This window comes from Labrus bergylta, chromosome 16 (assembly GCF_963930695.1).
Source record: "Labrus bergylta chromosome 16, fLabBer1.1, whole genome shotgun sequence".
NCBI classification, from domain to species: Eukaryota; Metazoa; Chordata; class Actinopteri; order Labriformes; family Labridae; genus Labrus; species Labrus bergylta.
The window spans coordinates 20,562,109-20,583,454 of NC_089210.1; the positions used below are offsets into that span (position 1 = coordinate 20,562,109).

The following is a 21,346-nucleotide window of genomic DNA, read 5'->3' on the forward strand; positions in this document are numbered from 1 at the left end:
CTAAATAAAAATAAAAAGTTGGAATTCCCCTTGGGATTAATTAAGATTAAAATACAAAGTGAACAGAAGCACAACTCTTTCTAAATAACGAAGACCAATTTTTTTTATTTCATAAACATTCTCAGTCATTAGATAACAAAAAAGTCAGGGTTATATAAGAAACCTTTAGTTGTTGTTGCGGTTGAGCCGGTAGATCAGGATTACACAGCAATGCAGAATGTTTTCCATGTTTACTGCCACACGTCCACCTCGTGTGAGGAAAGCACGCAGATGAAAGTTTCATCAGATTCTGCCCAGATGCTGTGATGCACACTAGTTTTTGGCCCGGGGGGGGGGGGGGGGGGGGGGTGAAGTCTTTTGTACTCCTCAGAGAGACCCTTCATCTGTATCATTATCATTCCACACCTGTTGCTCTGTCTCTTTCTTTTGTCGTCACACTTTAAGCGCTGCTCCAGCTAATGGTCCCAGATAAGACGACCTCCAGGGTTTCTTTTGTCATCTTGTGATGAGCTTGATGATCTCTGTCAGCTCAGGATGGTCTGGCATTGTGCTGCTGCAGAAACTGGGAGACATTTCATCTCTTTCACGGTTTGATCCGTCTCCTCTTCTTCCTCATCTGAGCTCTCCTCACTTTCAGAGTGATGGTTCCCGTTTGTTTTGGTGCTCTCTCCGTTTTCTACTCGCCTGTCGTTGGAGGACGCTTTCTTTGTGACACTGACCTCGTCATCTTCTTCCTCCTCCTTCCCTGGGCAATTTTCATCTTCTTCCCCACCACTGTCATCTCCATCTTGTTTCTCCTCATCGCCGCTGCCTGTTCCTTTCTCCTTATCGATCGTAAAGAAAGGCTGTGCAAGGGGAGTGGTGTCCATTTCTTCATCCTGGTCCATGCTGCACAGAATATACAAAAAAGAATACATTAACAAACTTTTATTACACAAGACGAGTTGAAATGTGCATCATTGTTTGTAACATTGTCTTGGTATCAGTTTCACCTTCACTCATCTTTGCAGAGCCAGCAGTCAAATGTCACCTGATCTGGTGTTATATAAAAGCTTCATTCTGAATAGAAGAGGAAAGTCGCAGCATGCCTCTTAATGCTGAGAATGCTGCCAGTCATCAAACCTAACCACCTTTTCTACTCTCCAGGATTCCTGTGAGACCGAAGACAGCCACAGCCTTTGGTTTGGCTTTTGTTGGCTCAGTTATAGGCTTCATACCTGCGTGTCACATCTGACCCACATACAGAGAGGCACGATGCAAAATAACATTCCTGTTACTAAGCAACAGAAATAGTGTGAAATGGAGCACTTCATGCTCTGAATGATGTTTTAGGTCAGTGGAGAAACAAGGAAGTTATTGAGCTCAAGCCTGTCCCCTGAGAGATCCCATAAAGTGTGTGAGACTCTGACCGGAGCCCTGCATGAATTGACTCAGCACTTTCATTCATTTGACATCGGGCAGTCCATCAGTACAGGACGATCGGGGTTATTCTGGCAAAATAAAGCTGATCAGCTTAAGATGCGAAGTGATGTCATATATGACAAAGCCCTGCACGGGTAAGTCAAATAAAAGTGCATGTGTGTATTCCTGGCTGATGATTTTAGCTGATACCAAATAGGGGGGGGGGGCCTAGCGACCTGACCTCTAGGGCATCTACGCCACAGAATTTTTCAACATGTGGTTTTGACATGATTAGTTGTGTAGTCGGTGTGCTTGGTGTCATGAGAACAGCAGCGCAAATTAAAAGGCAAGATTTACTGCAAAAGAAAATTGCAAAGGCACTTCATCAGAGGAGGAAGACACAGCCATATGGAGTAACAAGACTTTCCTCAGAGATAAGAAATTAAAATGGAAAAGCTTGATTCTGAAGACATCTGTGACGTCCACCATGTGGACATAGAGTTTTTTGTAAACACGGTTGGTACAGCCACATTCAAAGGCACCCTTTGTAACAACATATTTTGACTGCTACACTCAAGGTTCGGAGGGAAAGACAGGACAGTCGCTGCTGTGATACATTTCACTGTTGATAAATGTCAGTGTTGCTCTTTCACCTGGACGGAGCTCCGGCCACTCTCATCTTCTGCCACATGTAGTTCAGGAACATGGACGTCTGCAGCAGTTTGCCGATCCTCTGCATGTGTCTCTCTGTGGGAAGGAGAAGAATTCATCATACAGTCATCATCTACAGTATGATCACATTTTTGTTTTTGAGGAGCCACAGGTCGGGTTTGAACCCGGGCTGCCTGCTTTGACGACTGTAGCTAACCACTAGGCCATCATCTGCATGCCTTGCCCTCTTTGCTGATGAAATTATAACGTTCCTTTGCGGTGTGGTTTTATTATAATCTACTCATACAGATTCTAAGATTGCCCTGCTTTCATAAGCAGTTCCATCACTGGTGTATTGTAGAATCATTTTGTGACATAAATACACTTCTTCTCTTCTTCCACACACACACACACACACACACACACACACACACACACACACACACACACACACACACACACACACACACACTGTGTATGGGATGAGTCCCTCCAGATGCGCTCGGGCGCCCTGGTACTGCAGCAGCTCCTCAGGCGGCAGGTGTGTGAAGAGCACCTGCAGGACGGCCTGGGCATCCTGACAGTTTCTGGCGTTTGTGTTCCACACCACGCAGTAACGCAGCAGCGACTCTGAGACGGGCGGAGATCATGACAGGGTCAGATAAAGACGGAGAGATGTGAAAAGACATGGACTTTACTACTCTTGGCTCCGGCAGGAATTCTTCTCATAGTCTGCTGAGGGTTCAGTCTTCATGGAGTCAGTCACTCGCTCAGGAAGTTATTATTTATATCCTTATATCATTTTAAATCCTCACCTACTTTTCTTTATGATGAATTCTCCAGTGCATAGTTTACATTTTAAGGTACCTCTGTGTTTAGCTGTAGTCCACGGGGCATTTTTAAAGACATATCCTACCTAGATAACATTCAAGCTTTTTTAAACCACTTTTATTTAAGGATGAATCCTTATCCCTTAAAATCACTGTTACAGTGTTTACTCCTGTCAGGGAACATTTCGATGCTTTACCTTTCTGATCCACTCGAAGTTTTAGCAACGTCTTCTCCAACAGCTCATGGCTGCCCTCCACTTGACGGATCGCTAGGAGCAACAGGAAAAATATATGTTAAGTTCATCTGATTGAGTTCTTGGCCCCGTTATATACCTCAGTGAAACTGACAAAATGATGCAAAAGAATTGACCCATGCGGCATCACAACAGAAAACACAACACAGGTATAAACTCTGTGATCAGCAGAAACAAAAAACATCCGCTTTGGCTAAATAAAGGAGTAGGGATGTAACGATTCACTCAACTCACAATACAATTCTCTCATGATTTATTTCACAAAATGAGACTGTAGACAGATTATGAGTGAAAAAGATTCCTTTAGGGGCTGCTAACCCGCTAGTCAGTGTGTTTTCTTTTTTTCTCGAAACAAGGAGAGGTGATTGGAGCTTCTCATTGTGGGGTGGATTAAATGCTGCATCATGTTGGTCATGCTTTTTGTGTAGTTCTCTGTCTTCTTGCAATATTTGCACACAGTTTTTGTCCCGTCTGTTGTCTTCTCCCCTCTTTCATTTTCTGTCTTGGGGAAGCCAAAATGCTTCCACACCTCCGACACCTCTGCTTTTTAAACACTGCTATACATATATAAACAGCACAACTTCAGAAGGTCAACATTTTTTTATTCTTATTATTTTTTTTATATTCAGGTCTAATTACAGATTTTTTCCCTCAACTGTTTAAAGGTTCTTGTTCAAATTGCACATATATTTTTATCCCTGCCCGGGTTATGTACATTTCTTGTATAAGTCTATTTTTAATTGCACAGTTTAAGTTTGATTCATCTAGGGGTCGTCGGTTTTGTGGTTTAATTTATAACAAATGTTTCATGTCATGTACGTCTTTGTAACCTGTTACTGGATGCTTTGAATTTCCCTCGGGATCAATAAAGTATCTATCTATTTAAAAGACGGTGGTGCGTCTTGCTCTGCAGCTGCTGACGCTCAGCATATTATTGCGCTTCATTTTTCAGAGTATCGATGTGAACCTTCACACCTCTGAATCGATTTATCACCATTTTATGATTCATATTTACTATATCCCTATGAAGGAGGAACCCAGCTGTGTCAGTGGAAGCAAAAGTCAGCGGGGTTTAATAATTGTGTAAAAGTGAAGACACTTTGTAGAAACCGTTTTGTAATCACCAACCATGGACATCGATATGTGTTTGGTCGTGCTATAAACAGAAAAATTGTGTCAGCATTATGCAACAATATGCTATTTAACTAGATGCGTAATCGATACCTCTTTGAATGATCTATATAAGTCTGAGAATGCACAAGCTTTTTGTTTTATACATGTACTGAATGGGATGCTTGATGACTCATCCCCTGCCGTCATTCAAGTCTTAAGCCCTCAGATTTAAAAGGGATATTCTGATTTTTAAAAGCGATCTGTCGAGACTCGAGCACAAAGACTCAAAGTCAACAAGTTCATAACCATGAAAACTATGTGATGTCCAGAAACCTTTTTACTCCTGTGTCAACTGGACTTATATTTCAAAGCTAAGAGGGATATGTTATGTATTGTGTTGTCTTTGTTTTGCATTTTTTCCTCAGTCAAATGACACAACAAAAAGCAAGAGATGGTGAAATCTAGGAGTGTTTTTTTTCGGGGCTATTTTTTGACAGATGCATCAACCCTCGGGTGACACACCTCTTAAAGTGAGCAGCCGCCCACCAAGGTTGATGACAGGCTGACAGAACAGCAGGTTTTTAAGGTGGCGGGTAACAGGACAAAGGACAGATGAATGACTGAAGTGTGGCAGAGCGTACAGAGGGGACATGATGTTTTCAAAAAGAAACAGATAATGTTGTGTTTACTGTGTACATGCCCGCAATAGAAGAGGTTTTATCCTCCCCCATCTCTCCTCCCCCCTCGATCCCTGCCAGTCTAAAAAGGAGAGCAGCAGCACTCGTTACCTTTGATCACAGTGAGCACCGTGTGAGGCTGGTCCAGCGAGATGGCCAGACCCAGAGCTTTCAGATATTTCTTCTCATGGAGCAGGTTGGACAACTCCTGCTGCCTTCACACACAACAAACACAAAGACACATGTTGAGACATGAGGCAGAATTTCATGAGAAGTTTAGATTTTATGAAAATGTCACAATTAAAACAATGGGCCTTTTTTTTCTTACATAAAAGGAGGCTGGAAAGAAGAAGGAACATATACAGTATATGCCAGTTTTCCTTCAATGTGGTGATAAAAAAGAAAATTGCAAACTTTTAACCTAATTTCTTTCACTGTGTTTCGGCTGTGTGCATCTTCTGCTCTAAAATATCTGTTGAGTTTAGTGCAGGAAACTATTTCCATCATATCATGATTTGTCTTTCTTTGTCGTCTGCAGCCTGACAAAGAGGGATTATCATATCAGAAAGAACACATGTCTGAGGTCACACATATTAGTGAGCGAATGTACACACATTAAACACAACAAGTGTCTGAGTCCTTAAATTCCTTCTTTCGAATCAGAACTGAAACAAACACACAGACGGCCCTGACCTCTGCAAGCCCTGACCTTTGCCTGAGCTGGGTCCACCTTAGCCCAACACGTTCTCTGTTTATTTATCAGCGGACAGACAGGATGGCGCAACAAGCGCCATCCTGTCTGAATGTGGATCACTGTCGAATGTGGATCATTGTCTGACCTCAGTCTCTAATTACTACTTTATTTGTCAACCACTTGTCTATGTGTCTATGTGTCACTTACTTGAGTATCTGATCCTCCTGCTTAGCCTGCTCCTCCGCCAGCTCCACTTCAGTCACATCCTAACAGAGGACAAAAGAAAATGAAAAAAAGAAACCTTTTACTCTTTGTAACTTTTTTCTTGTGACATGATCCCCCTAATAACCGAAAAATAAGAAGATGTGAACCGATTTCGCCCTGAATGCAAAGTTTTGAAAATCAATACTTTCAGCTGGATGTTTTCTTGCTCATTAATGCAGCTTCACCCCCGCCCCCCCCATCCCCCCTCAGACGACACCTACCAGCCACACGGTGATGTTGGAGTCTGCAGAGGCGGTCACCATCTTGTCGTCTTTGCGGTTGCCGTGGAGACCCCACACTTTGTCCTGGTGGGCGTCCAGCGTCTTCACGCATTCGTTGGTCTTTATGGTCCACAGCTTCACTAAACCGTCAGAGCCGCTGAGGAGAGATCGGGTTCAGAGACTTGAGTTCAAACTGTGAGTCAACCGTTAGACTTTCATTTAAAACGGCTGACACAGACATATGTGAACATGTTATGTGAACAAGAACACTTTTTAGGGCAGATTTCCACATTTTCTGCAAACTGACTGAACATACAAATAAGCATCCGAGTAAATAAATATTATTCCATATTGCTGATATTGTCACAGAAGCTGCAGCCCTGATTTAGGAGTGTGCAATACAATGCACAAAGGATATAAGAGAGCGACACAAAGCTGCAGAGCATGGATCTGAGTCAGAAATGACATGTGGGAAAGGAGTGAAACAAACAAGGAAGCGAACTTCTGAATGCAAGTTACATTCAGCGAGCAGAGTGGTGAAGACAAAACTAAAAACCACTGTATCCGCACAGCAAGGGCCCATTTCATCCTCTGAGCTGCACGGTAGATGTGGAAGTAGGAAGACAATTGTCGATGGCGTCTCATAAGTAATAAAAACATCCTCAGCAGAAAGATGGACTACATTGTACACGCGATAACGCCCAGGTGATAACGCAAGTGGTTGCCATGGTTGCTTCTTCTTCCTTCTTCCTCTTGTTGGATTTGCAAACTGAATACGTTAATGTCGCCACTTCTGTATTGGACTGCGTACGTAAAGATGAAGATAAACTTTATTGATACGCACGTGTGCTCCGACAAGGAACGATATTTCACATGAGTAGCATCGGGGGAAGAGGGGAGCAATGGTGAGTGCCTAATGTGAAAACGCCCCCTAAGTCCTCTGTACATGGGGCTCGACCTAACCATTATTCCATCAGCTCTTCAATACTTTATAATGTTGCACATATGATGGCATCAATCATTCAATCACTTTGGTTCCTTATATGATTAAAACAAAAGCTCAGCATCATTTACATATATGTTGAGTACGTCGGGTGGATTGTCACTCTGCTAATGTGTCAATGTTTTCTTTCTTTCAAAATTATTTTTATTGATTTTTCTTGGATGCATGTTCACATTGCAATTAGATGTCACAACAGCACATTTGAACCAAAACATCCATAGTAGGTAGATACAGAAATGACTGTGAACATCAGTGGTGTGGGAAAGAACGTACCAAAACCCCACACGTGAACTGTAAAACAAAAGAAACTAATAAAAAATAAAATAATAGTAAAAGTCCAGAAGAAAGCCCAAGAGTACAAAAAGCAAAGGACAACAAGCATACAGACAATAGACAGGACAAGAGATAAAGAGACACACACAGACTGACAAAAGAAGGGGGGGGGGTCATCAGCTCATCAGTCTAATTGTAGTCCATTCAATTGCTTCACAAAATTAACAAAACTATCCCAAGTCCTATGAAAGTTCAGAAGGGCACCATTTACAGAATATCTGATCTTTTCCAATTTAAGATTAGACATAATATTACGGATGAGGTGAGTATGGGTGGGTGGGGCAGCATTTTTCCAGTTCAGCAGTATCAAACGCCGTGCAAATAAGGAGGAGAATGCTAGAGCCTTGCGCTGAAGAGTGGTTACAGAAATGTTTACCGGGGTCACGCCAAAAATAGCTGTTAGGGGGCAAGGAGAAATTGTTTTATTAAATAATTTAGAGAATAAATCGAAGAATGAAGACCAGAAGGGATCCAGTTTAGAACATCCTCAAAACATATGATAGAGGGTCGCGGGCACTATTTTGCATCTGTCACACAAGGGGTCTATGTCAGGGTATAATCTAGCCAAAGCAGACTTACAGTAATGCAGGCGATGTAATACTTTGAACTGGATCAAACTGTGGCGTGCGCATATGGATGAAGAGTGTATATTAACAAGAGCTCCATTCCAAACATCATCTCCAATACTAAGCTCTACTAGCCAAGCTCATCCTCCCAGCGTTGTTTTATAATAGCTAGAGAAGGTTTATTAATTGAAATTATATATTCATATATCGTGGCAAGCCTCCCCCTTTCAGATTTTAAACATAAGGTTGCGATATGATCAAGGTGAGTTTTAGCAGGGCGAGTTGGGAAATTAGGAAATTTCTTTCTCACAAAATCTCTCACCTGCAGAAAATGAAAGAAGTGGCAGCGCGGGATATTACATTTTTCTGACAGTTGGGAGAAGCTGACAAAGACATTATTTATGTATAAATGCTCAAGATTCTGTACACCCCAGGCACACCAACTTTTAAAAGAAGAGGAGTGAATAGAGGGAGGAAATAAGGGGTTGCCCGAGATTGGGGAGAAAAGAGAGATGCTCTGCAGACCAAAGTCAAGTTTAAATTGTCTTAAAATCTTTAAGGAATGCCATACAACCACGTTTTGCTTGGGCACAGAGATGGGAAGAGGAAGTGATGCCCCTAAGAGAGCCGACAGAGAATAGGGACGGCAAAGGGAAGCCTCAACGTTGACCCACACAGGGCGGTTCACATTATCAGAGGGAAGAAGCCAAGAAGACATGCTACTTAGGTTGACTGCCCAATAATATATTAGGAAGTTGGGGGAGGAAAGACCCCCAAGGCATTTTTTCCCATCCCAAATGAAGCCAGTAATTAGTTGTTGTAGAGTTCTAAAGAATGAACGAGAAATAAAAATGGGGAGACACTGAAATAAATAGAGAAATTTAGGGAGGGTATTCATTTTCACTGAATTAAGCTTGCCTATCAAAGAGAGCGGGAGAGCAGCCCAACGTGCAAAGTCTGATTTGCAGCGCTCAAGGAGAGGAGCAAAATTTGCTTGATAAAGTTTAGAGTAAGACCGAGTAATAGTCACACCAAGGTATTTGAAGGCATCCTTTACAATCTTGAAGGGTATATTTATTTGGGGAGAGGAGAGTTAAGGGGAAATATTCACTTTTATGTAAGTTGAGCTTGTAACCCGAAATAGCTCCAAAAGAATCGAGCAAGGAAAAGACATGAGGGAGGGTGGTGTCGGGGTTTGTAATAAAAAGGAGGAGGTCGTCCGCGTGAAGAGAGACTCTATGCGTCTGACCACCCCTCTATCTTATCATTCTGTTTTATGGCTATAGCGAGAGGCTCGATAGCAATCGCAAACAAGAGTGGGCTCAGAGGACATCCCTGCCTTGTGCCCCTGCGTAGGTGGAAATTATCTGATACTAGATGGTTAGTAAGAACGGACGCCATGGGTGATGTGTATAACAGCTTGATCCACGAGATGAAATTAGGGCCAAAGCCGAACTTCTCTAAGGCAAAGAAAAGGTAATCCCACTTGACGCAGTCGAAAGCTTTTTCCGCATTGAGAGAAATTATAGCTTCCGGACTAGAGTGCTGGGAGGGAGTGTGTAAGATGTTAAGCAGTCGTCGCACATTAGAAAATAGTTGTCTATTACGGATAAAGCCAGTCTGATCACTGGATATAATGGACGGGAGGACCACTTCCAAGTGGAGTCCAATAGCTTTCGCAATAATTTTTAAATCTTGATTGAGAAGACTTATGGGACGAAATGAGGAGCAGCACTTTGTCCTTTTTCAGCAAGAGCGAAATGGTGGCGTGATATAAAGTCTGGGACAGAGTTTTAGACTGAAGAGATTCAATGTACATTGCGTGTAAAAGTTTGTCAGAGAATTTCTTGTAAAAATCGGCAGGAAAACCATCTGGCCCTGCAGCCTTCCCGCTCTGCAGTGAGAAGATGGATGTTTTTATGATTTCAGGGGTGACAGTTTCCTCTAGTGATGCAACATCATCTGGATTCAGTTGAGGAATGTTTCAATCCTTGAAGAAATTCACAAATAGATCTGGGTTAAGCTGAGAATCAGAGGTGTATTAATTCTGAATAAAAACATTTGAACTCACGATTGATGCACTTGTGAGCTTAAGTTATAACGCCAGAGGAAGTTTTAAAGGCAGAAATGGTACGAGAGGCTGCTTTTTGGCGAAGCTGGTGAGCTAAAAGTCTGGTGGGTTTATCTCCATCCTCAAATAGTCTCTGCCGAGTTTTAAGGAGAGATTCCTCGGCACGCTGAGTCGTTAAAAGGTCAAATTCAGTTTGTAGGGCAATTCTATCCTTAAGAAGCGGCAGGTGTAGGATTTGCTGCAAATTGTTGGTCTAGGTGGAGTATCGAGGCTGTGAGGTCAGATATCTAACTTTTGCGGAGTTTGTTGGCATGAGATGTGTAAAAAGGCTTTTAAAGCTTCCCAGCGGATAGATGATGAAGTGTCTGATTCATGATTAGTCTCAAGAAATGTGTCGATTTCATTGGAAATATAAGCAATAAAGTTTGGGTCAGAAAGGAGAAGAGGACTGAAATGCCAAGACTTGCTTGAGGTTTTGTCACGTAAAGCAAGTTCAAGTTTGAGGGGCGCATGATCTGAGATGACAATGCTTTGATAGTCACAGGCTGTCATCGAGCCCAGTAAAAAGGTGTCGATAAAGGTTTAGAGATGGGATAGGGATTGATAGAGGAACGATCAAGGTTTGGGTCTAAAACCAAGTTAAAGGTGATGTCTATCCAGGTCTGGCAGAGAACTAAATAGATGATTAAAAAAATGTACATCGTCCCAGTTAGGGGCATAAATGTTGACAAGCGCAAGAGCAGTATTATATAGAGTGCCAAAGACCATCACATACCGACCATGAGGGTCCAAAATAGAGTTAGTTACGGAGAAGGGAACATCTTTGTGGATGAGAATAGCAGTACCTCTGCTTTTATAATGAAAGTTTGAGTGGAATAGCTGCCCCACCCACCCCTTTCTGATCCTAAAGTGGTCTAATGTATGAAGGTGTGTTTCCTGTAAAAAGGCAACACCTGCTCCTAGGTGCTGAAGGTGCTCGAGGACTCGCTTCCTTTTAACAGGATTGTTTAGACCGTTCACATTCCAGCTGATCAAGTTAGTATTTGATTTAAGACGTGTCAATGTTTTCTGAGCACATTCCTCAATCTTAAAAGCAAACAAGCGTGACAAATGAACCAACTCATGACAATCAGACATCTGAGATGAGATGATAATTACAGGTTCAGTTCTGAGTTCAGTTTTCCTTCTGCACAGAACAAAATTAAAGTTTCCTTATCTACTTCACACTGAACCTGTTAAGAAAGTCAACAGTGAAAAAAACAAAGATGATAATATGTAGGAGTTTTGTTTTTTTAAATAGAGAGAAGTTTGTTTGACAGGATGTCGAGGTTACCTGGTGAGGAGCTGAGTGCCTCGGCTCACAAAGATGACCTTCAAAACGGACGCGTCATGACCCTCGAATGTCTGAAGAAATAAAGAGGAAAAATGTTTTAAGAAAAATAAAGACACACATAAATTACATACAGAAAAGTGTTATGTTGAGATTATCTCGTATAATAAACTAACTTGAGGAATAAAAAGTGAGAGCTAATGTGCCATTGGATGTCCACTACAAGGCCTTACATACGTATCACCTCACCGTTCAATTTTTGTTGTATTTTCAACAAAATACAACTGAAAATTCAAACAGGTTTCATTCGGGCTGCATGTGTTGAGAGCAAACTCAATGTTTTATAATCGGGCTAGAGCAGCAGGGCACCGATCGATTACGAACTCGTTAAAGCACAAATTGTCTTTAGGTAGACTTCTGCATTCAGCATAAGTCTAATCAAACTGTAGAAATATCTCAAAGTAATTCTGTGAACCCGGGGCTGTGACACCTAAAGGCACTGAAACTGTGTCAGTGTGAAACATCTTTTCTAATATAGGGCATCTAATAAAGATTCAGATGCACAACACATACTGTATATTTAATCAGCTATCATTTTCTCCTTTTATAGAAGAAAAGAGTGACACATGCACGCTTGATTTGGTTGCCCACCTTGAGGCAGCTGAAGTCCTGCAGGCCCCACAGTTTGGAGGTGCCATCAGCAGAGGAAGTGGCCAACACCTGGTCGACGGGAGAGAAGCAGACGGCCCAGACGCCTCGACGATGGCCTCTGAACACCCCGAGCAGGTCCACGGTCCCCTCCCCCGTCAGCGACCACAGCTTGGCCGTGCGGTCCTGTGAGCCCGAGGCCAGCAGCTTGTCATTGGGCGACACTGCGACGCTGTTTACATCCTAAAGACAGGAGATCAGCATCGTAAGTATTCTATGGAATGCAAATGGTGAGACTGTACAGAAAAACGACATGGAAAGGAAAGAGCGTGTAGGAACGATATGAAGTAATAGATATTTTCCCCCTGTAGAAACATTCTCCAAATGTCTCTTACTTCACAGCATCCAGCGTCATCCTCACTTAGTTATCATAACTGACATGTCACATTGTCTCTGAATCTGATATGTAAGAAAGATTGATTGTTTTACATGACAACAAAAGCAAAGTTAAGTAACAAGGCACTGCAGGAGGACAGGCTGTCGATTGTTAGATTTTGCAACTGGAGTGCCCTGTGTGTCGGTGTAGCAGGAAATGATGGCGTGGTGGAATTTGGACTTCAAGGCGTTTACATAAGATCACCAACTTCCTGGGTGAAAAAGCGGACAGCCTGTTTTCTGCACTTACTTACGAGAAGAGAGAGCTTTGCATGAAGAGATTGGGATGGACTGTGTGTGTGTGTGTGTGTGTGTGTGTGTGTGTGTGTGTGAGGGAAGAGAGAGAAAAATCCAAGATCTTCCTGATTCATAAGTCATCATCAGGAAGCTCATATAAATCATATTTGGCTGCCTGCAGGTCTGAAGATACGCCATTGCACATATAAAGTTTTCAATTGTTAAAGTCACTGAAGAGAACGAGAAGAGATGTTGTCTTTCAATCGTTTGGTTTGTGAAAGAATTAAAAGTGTAAGAAATCCTTTCACAAGCACACAAACCTTTAAAATGGCACCCTTACAGGCTTTTCTTTTTGTTCTTAAACGGTCAAACTCCTAAACTATGTCGTGAAGTTAAGAAACGTAGAGGCCACAAACAAACCTGGATCAAGAAATCATTAGCATGAAAAACTATTTAAACATTTTATCTCTTAAAGAAACAGTCACAGAGGTCACACTTAAAGAAGTTACTGCTGATGACATTCAGACCATGGGAGACAGCGTGCATCCTCACTCTCTCATTACTCTCTCTCATTGGTCCAAAAATCAGCCTTTGCATTATTTGACCCATTTCTGAACTTGTTTCTTGTGTAACCTTTCATGTCGATATTCCTCCTTTTATCACCCTGGAAATAAAGATCAGCTGAGCTGTATGTGAGAAGGCAAAAAAGATGTAATAGGAGCGACGGCGCTTTATCTTTCCCATCGGAGAGAATTCAGAATGAGAAATGGAGCCAAGACAATGGAGTGAAATGTCACTGCACTCTTCAAGTTACAGAGAGGGAAGCTGACATAATGAAGGCAACCGGGAAGTCTGAAAACCAATTTCATGTCAAAGCGATTAAACATCTCGCATTTCCTCCTCTTTTCATCAAAAGAACCCACACTGTTTACTCAAAGGCCCAACTAGGGACAAGAGTTAGAAATGAGCAATAGCTTTAGCCTCTCTGCGCAGCACGAGTTTCATGCTCTGAATTCAAACTATGTTAAATTCCATTTTCCCGATTAAATACATATATTCACATCATATCACTCATCACAGTGATCGAGTATTTTGACTTCAGTGCCTTTGTACCGCATCCATATTAGACTCATGCAGCATATATAGGCAGCTGCCACGTTAGCCGCCAGGTGCATTTAAGGAGTGCGTGAAAGGTAACCACCACATCACATTACCTCACATGTTGCTCTAAAGGTTTGTAGGTTGACAGCTTGATATTCATGCCACAAAATTTTGATAGAGCTTACAAGCTATTCCTGTCCAAACAAAAACAAACCAAAATGGACGGACAGTTGGACACACCCTGACACACCTGTTCACTGTCATCTCGGGAATCAGTTTTGATTTCTTGTTCAGCTGAAGTGCAAGTACCGAGTCCTGGACTCACCTCGGGAGATGGTTAGGTGTTTTACAGGATAAAAACACCACCAGGTTATCTTCTTCAGGAGGTTTGAATGTTGTTTACAAGAACTAACAAGGTCTACACTCCCTCCCATCCACTACGCTCTGCCAATGAAAGGCGAAAGGTGTCTGATCCAACCTTCACAACAGGGTCCTAAGTCTCTGACTAGACTCTTCTCCTCTGTCGCCCCCCCGGTGGTGAAATGAACTTCCAAACTCCATTGGATCTGCAGAGTCCCTCTGCACCTTTAAGAAAAAGCTAAAGACCCAGCTCTTTCCTGAATACCTACTAACTTAATGATGATGGTCTCCATGTTATTGATGATGATGATGATGATGATGGTAATGACGATGGTTTTTGTTTGATAAGATGGTTTCTATACTGATTAGAGCTCTCAAGAACTGCCCTCAATGTTGTGCTTTGCCTCTGGTCACTTCCTGTCAGCACCTGTGTGTCCAATCGGACTCAAAGCTGATCGTTTTCTCTTACTGACATTGTTCTCTTTTTTCTAGATCCTTGCTTGTGTTCTACTTACTCTCTGATGTACGTCGCTTTGGATAAAAGCGTCTGCTAAGTGAATTGTAGAATTGTAGATCTTGAATGCATACGTGAGCAGAAAGGCCCAATGGAAGCACCTAATCCCTACACTTGACTACACCCCAACCATAAGAGTCCAACATCTGAATGAAGAGCGTTTCTGCAGAACTGAGGGTACACATTCCCTGGAGAAGGATTTTGCTAGTAAGCCCCAGGTTTAATGGCTTTCGACTCATGCCATTATTTCATCATAAACAGTGAGAATAAGTAAATCTGCCTGATTTTAATTTTAAAATCTTTCCCTGATAGGGAGAAAAGAGCTGTCAGTGTCTTTGTAATGCGTCATAAAGGCACCATGTAAATATAGATAATCAGTTTATTTGTATACTTATTGATCTATGATAAATTATTCCATTGTTGGGGCGGGGCTTGATAAAGCAGTCTGGCGTGTATTTCCACATCATAATTCTCAGTGTTTTGAAGAGGAGAGTGTTAAGAGAATGAGTGGGGCGGCAGTAGCTCAGTCTGTAGGGACTTGGGTTGGGAACCGGAGGGTCACCGGTTCAAGTTCCGTTGCGGACCAAATATGGAAGTTGGTCTGGTAGCTGGAGAGGTGATCGCTTTCCTGAGCACTGCCGAGGTGCCCTTAAGCAAGGCACCAAACCACCTCTCCACCACCAGTTCAGGAGCGCCCACTGTGGGCTGTTCCGTCACTCTGACATCTCTCCATTAGTGCATGTCCATAGGATCCTGTTTGTGCATGTGTGTGTTGCATGACTCAGAGTGTAAAAACAGAATTTCCCCTTGTGAGATCAATAAAGTCAATCTTAATCTCACATAATGAGGCTTTAAGAGGCGGGTAATTAAGAGGCTGTCAGACAAGAGTAATTGGCTGCTTGGCATGCAGACATCGTCAACCTCAATCAAATCTCAAAGCTGCAAAGACAGCAGTAGTTTCCCACTTTCTTTTTGTATTTGTACCTTATCGTGTGCCTTCTCCGTGGCGCGGGCGGTCAGCTGATGTATTTCTGCACCTGTTGTAGACAAGTCCTCTGGCAGATCCCACACCTTCACCGTACAGTCCTGACTGCCCGACACTATGAAAGATGCTTTCAGCCTGCACACAAACATATGGAAAGATGTAGAAGGATCTTTCAAAGTAAAAGCTGTCTAAAAACTATGACTCTTCTTGACATCTTAATACCAAGTGTTTCAAAAGATACAACCGCTGTCATTTGTAATGATCGATTGAATTAAAAGTAGTAAAGCTTAAAAAAACAAAAACACAACAAACATCTATTTCAAAGGACAGGTGTATCAGAGAGGAATAAAGGGAACACTTGCACACTGTATGAAGGAGTTTGCCTTATAATAATAAAAGAAGAAATGACTCAACATGTGTTTCCTAAGACTTCTATGTTTGTTGCTGTGGTTTCAAAACAGGCATCGAAATAATTAGATTTTTATTAGACCCGTATACAAGTTCAAAACTCTGGTATCACGACCATCCAAGTTTATTTTCTTTTATTTTGGAGACCTTCGCTCTCTCTCTCTCTCTTTATTTCTTTTACATTTTCCACCTTACGACCCAGAGTCTGTTAAAAACACGATGATGCCGCGATTACACTACACTGTTTGTAACTCAAACAAACTCCTGTTAGAGATTAATATGGTCCAAATGTAAACATTTTTAAAAGCAGGTTAAAAATATTTGTTTTCACAAGCCTTTGAAAGAACTAGGGCCCAACCAATGTGGGATTTTTAGGCCGATATCGATGTTACAGCAGTAAGTCACTGTTATTTCATTTTGGAGTACTATATTCCCTTTCACAGTTTTTATATTTCTACAAAATGTTCTTATTCTCTTTCAGTACAACTTGAAACTCTTCATATTTAAAACTTGTGGTTGTTCTTTTATCGTCCCCTGGATGTTCCTTTTATCTGTGTTAAGCACATTAAGTTAGCTTTGTGCATGCAACAGGCTTTATAAATTAACTCTCACTGCTTTACTCTGTGCTCGTGTTGTGATCAGTAACAGGAAGTGTACCTGGAGCAGGTGATGGAGCCCACAGCGTTAGAGTGGCTGGAGCCGTGAGCCACACAGGTCACCTGAGCGCTGTCGCTGTCCATCCGCCACACACGCACTGACCGGTCCTACACACACACACCACACACACCACACACACACCACACACACCACACACACACCACACACACCACACACACCACACACACAATTACAGATGTTATTGTTGGCCTCCTTCATGTTTTTAAAGGGCGTCTTCTGCAGAGTGTTTTGACATTTGTGTGTATTTGTGGTGAAGGCATGAATGTGTGGACTGCTTTCAGTTCTTTGTCTGCAGTGTCGACAGATTCTGAGAAGTCCTGAGCTCACCTTGGCACAGCTCGCAAAGAGAAAACCCTTTTTGAAGACGTCCAATGAGAGGACAGTATCTGTGGAAGACAAACAAATTAAAACAGCTGTGAATGACAGAATCGGTTCGCATCCATCGAACCTGCTCAACGAGTTGGACGGATCTGAATTCTTTGGATTTTGCTCTCCTGATAAGGAGTGGAATTTCTATTCTATAATACTCTGAAAGATTCACAGATGTTGAAATCGACACAAAGGTTCAAACATGAATGAGACATACACGGTAATTAAATCAAACAGTCGGTGGGGCATGAGGCAGTCACTAAAGTGCTGGTGAAACGTCCTGCTCACACTCAAACACACTGTGGGGTGTTTCACTTGTACATTAGACGAACACGTACTGCCCTCTGCTGGCGACTCACCTGTGTGTCCATACAGGATCTGGCAGTTGTTGGTGAGCAGCTCAAACACCTTCAGCTGGCAGCTGTTGGTGGCCACCACGATGTGGCTGTCATCTTTACCCAGAAACTTCACATCGAGCACCTCGTCGCTGTAACCTACAAACTGTGAGCACATGGGTGGAGGAAGAGAGGGTCTTTATTTATTCTGCAAACATGACTGTAAAATATAAAACCCAAAGATGGTCTGTTAAAGTTCATGTTACACAAGTTGTGTATCATAATGTGCAAGGAAGTAAGGTAGTCAAAATGTTAAAAACTTTTTGATACCACGTGTTACCACAAACATTAAAAACATTAAAAACACTGCCCCCTTGTGGCCGCTCAAAAAAGGTCTGTTTTCAAAAGGTTAACCTAGCCGTATGAAAGCAGGCAAACCTGTCTAGACAAAAAACAAACATAAACCAACATTTACTTTTTAAACCTGTCAGCATAAATACCAGTACCCACCTGCTGCTGTGTGCTGAGAGCGGGCAGCTGGTAGAGCACGATGTTGTGCTCTGCGGTGACCGTGGCCAATCGTGAGGAGTCGGGCAAGTGAAGGAGGTACGTTAAACTACGAGGGTCGTCGTCCTTCTCTTCCTTCTTCTCCTCCTCCTCAGATACAGCGCTGAGGGTGGAGGACAGGGTCTGGGTGTAGACGCATCGTGCCGTGCTGGCCTCCCACACTCTCAAGACTCCTGAAAGTAAGATAAGAGAGGAGAGGTGAGTTACAGAAAACAGAAGAACACAGTTCAGATAAAGGAGCATTCAAGAGCTGCACCTTTGCTGCCAGCTGTGATGAAATGCAAGTCGTTGTTTTTCACTCCAATCTCAGAGAAGTCCTCGTTCTCCGGCAGAAGCATGACACCCTCCACAGCCTGGAGACAAAGACAAGAAATGAAGCTGTGATATTTTTGTTAATCAATATCTTCCAGTTTCACTCGGTTCTTCACTGTCTTACCTCATAAACCGGAACAGTTCTCTTGGCTTTATTGGTCTTCAGGTCCCACACTGTGCAAATCTTATCTCTGCCAGAACTACAAGTTAAGATCAGGAAAAAAAATCACATCAAGAAGAAGAAAGATTTAGAATCTAAAGCATCTTGAAGTTGTAAATAGCAGCCCCACTGGTGAGAATACAGTACCTGATCATGGTGTCTCCGGTGGGGCTGAAGCTGAGGGCGGTGACGGCGCTGTAGTGGCTCTGCAGCACGCACACACACTGACTGGAGCGCAGGTCCCACAGCCGAATGCCACAGTCCAGAGAGGAGGAGAAGAGCTGCAGTCGGCTGATGTCCGGGTGGAACTGCACCAGGCTGAAAAGATACAAAAAAAAAAAGGATGTTTACTTCATGATTTAAAAAAGCCAATATCTGTCACAGCGACATATGTAACTTTCAAACTTCTCATTCCTCTATCTGAACTTACTGTACAACTCCAGACGAGCCTTTAAGGTTGTGGGTGCAGTACTGCTTCACCACGTCCCACATCTTTATAGTGCCATCACAGCCACCTGCAAGACAAATCACGATACATTTGTAGAAGATATCAGGGAGGAAAACTGGAAAACAATCGATACAACATAACGTTAGTAATCTCATAACTGCGGACCTGTGGCCAGGAGGGTGGAGGTGGAGTCAAAAGTCATACTGGCCACAGGGACTGTGTGAATGGCCCTCCATGAGCGAGTACACTGAGCTTGCTTCCAGTCCCACTGCTTCAGCAGCAGCGCTCTACTGGCTGTTACCAGCAGCTGTGGTTAAAACAAAGAGCAGAGACATGCAAACATAAATACTTTTCATGGGCTGTTATGAAGAATTGAATCAATGGGGAGTGTGACTTAAGAAGTAAAAAGGGGGTCAAAGTGTTTGCTTTACCTCGTCATCACAGCTGAGGGCGAAAGAGGTGATGTCCTCTTGGTCATCCTGTCAAAACAAAATAATCAAATGAACTATTAAGTCAGGGTCGACACAAGAAAGTCCAAAACTTATTTCCATTGTGGTGATTACATAAAAGGGACAAAATGCTGCAGATAGCTTTTTTTTTTTAAATGATCAGTATTTTAATTGTTCAACCAATTAACCAACATAAAAAAACATACAGTTTATATCATATTTGAATTATTAGAAATCTGGAGAGAAAATGTATAATAATAAATACAACTACCAGTACAAGTTGAACATTATGAAAAATGTTGACTCTTTTCAGGCACAATTGCAAATGAAAGCCCCCTGTATGAATACTGGCAGGTCAGATTTGATAAAGAAAACTGTTTTGCAGGAAAGACAGCCTCAGGAGAGTGATGTTAGCTCAGCTCAGCTATGTTGTTGTTGTTGTTGTTGTTGTAAATATTAGTTTCAAGGCTCTGGTCTTTAGAGGAAAACAATTCATTCTGGACTTACATGTTCAACGCAGTGGATGACCTTCCCCGTGCTGATCTCCAAAACATTCACGCGGGAACCACAAGTGCAAAAGATGTACTTTTCATCTTTGCTGATCTAGAAACAGACAGAAAGGTGAAGTCAGCGCTGCTCAGCCTGGACAAACTGTGTGATGATGTTTTAAATGGCTCGGGTATCAAATCAACATTTATTTTTTATGGCACATTACACAAAACACAGATGATCCAAAGTGCTTTACAACAAACACACAGAGGAGAACAAGAACAAAAGAAGGAAACTAACAGGAATAGAAGAAAATAAAAAAAATCAAGAGTGATGAAAGGTTGCAAAATAATCATTTTAATAATAGTTATCATAACAAAAAAAATAACTATTTACCTCCATCTGTTACATAATACATCATTTATTATCACATTTGCTTCAGCATCGTCTGCACTACTCATCACTGCACTATTGTTTTATTTAGTACATACAGGTTCTTGGTTTACAGGTTAATATTTAATGTTATTCTTTTAGAGCACAGTCTTTTGAAGTCTGTGTGTGTGCACTGAGAGCACACCTGGTCAATAAAGCTGATCCCTATAACAATACCTTGTTTTGAGATACCAAAACAATATGAAGGCATGAATGAGTTCTTCAGTGTCATTAGTAAAGAGAATTGATCTGAGTTTGGAGATGATGCAGAATAACTTCTAAGGTTGATTTTTGAATCTTGACTCATACCAGGGTCTCAATGTCAGGATGCACTGATATCAACTTCTTGTGTTTTGAGCATTTTAAAGTTGTATTTCAATGCGTCATTCATAAGTAACCCACCTCTAAGGCTGTGCAATATTACATGACTGTAGTTATGGTCAAACATCACAATAATAAACTCCATAATCACTTATTTGATTAAAACACACACTTGTGATACAAAACACAGAGCTGAAAACTCACCTGCACTTTCCCTCCTTTGTAAAACGGTTCAATCTTGCTGGAAACGACATAACTGTGAGAGAACAAACCAAACATCACTGTTACCTGTCGCACTTTCACACTTTAGCCTAGCTCGTGAAAGCCAGCTAAAGTTTACAACAAGCACGTGCCATGCGTTAAAAAAGCTTACTTTGTCTTGAACTGAAGATTTCTGCTGGCCATCGTGTTCACGCGTTATACCAAAGCCTCAATGTGTTGGTCGCAGTTTTGATGAAAATGCCTTATTTCTCACTACACACGTTGGCAGCAGTCAACACATCCATCCCGCATGTTGATAGGCGAGTCGCGCACATTCTGCGTCATCAGAGCGCACAGAGCTGTGATTGGCCAGGCGGAATTTGGCTCATAAAATTGTCAGAATTTGATTAAAAAAAACTGCTTTTGAACGTGTGACCTAGGGAAATTGGAGTCAAGAAGTAAACTGGATGAGATCTTTTCGATTATTAT

At 42.1% G+C, this 21,346-nt stretch overlaps 1 protein-coding gene across 1 annotated transcript; it reads right to left on the reverse strand.

Annotated features, from left to right (window-relative positions):
* Positions 1–85: 85 nt before the first annotated feature.
* tbl3 (transducin beta like 3) lies at positions 86–21,194 on the reverse strand. Its single transcript, XM_065964447.1, has 23 exons — positions 21,030–21,194; positions 20,861–20,912; positions 19,922–20,017; positions 19,397–19,444; positions 19,131–19,272; positions 18,948–19,032; positions 18,665–18,835; positions 18,482–18,557; positions 18,302–18,398; positions 17,989–18,218; positions 17,503–17,644; positions 17,102–17,160; positions 16,754–16,860; positions 15,688–15,823; positions 12,060–12,299; positions 11,412–11,482; positions 6,106–6,262; positions 5,828–5,886; positions 5,038–5,141; positions 3,080–3,151; positions 2,524–2,682; positions 2,055–2,148; positions 86–888 (listed from the first exon to the last, which is right to left on the reverse strand). Exons 1-23 carry the CDS (start codon positions 21,059–21,061, stop codon positions 525–527), a joined length of 2,793 nt encoding a protein of 930 aa, XP_065820519.1. The 5' UTR covers positions 21,062–21,194; the 3' UTR covers positions 86–524.
* Between the last annotated feature and the right edge of the window lie 152 nt (positions 21,195–21,346).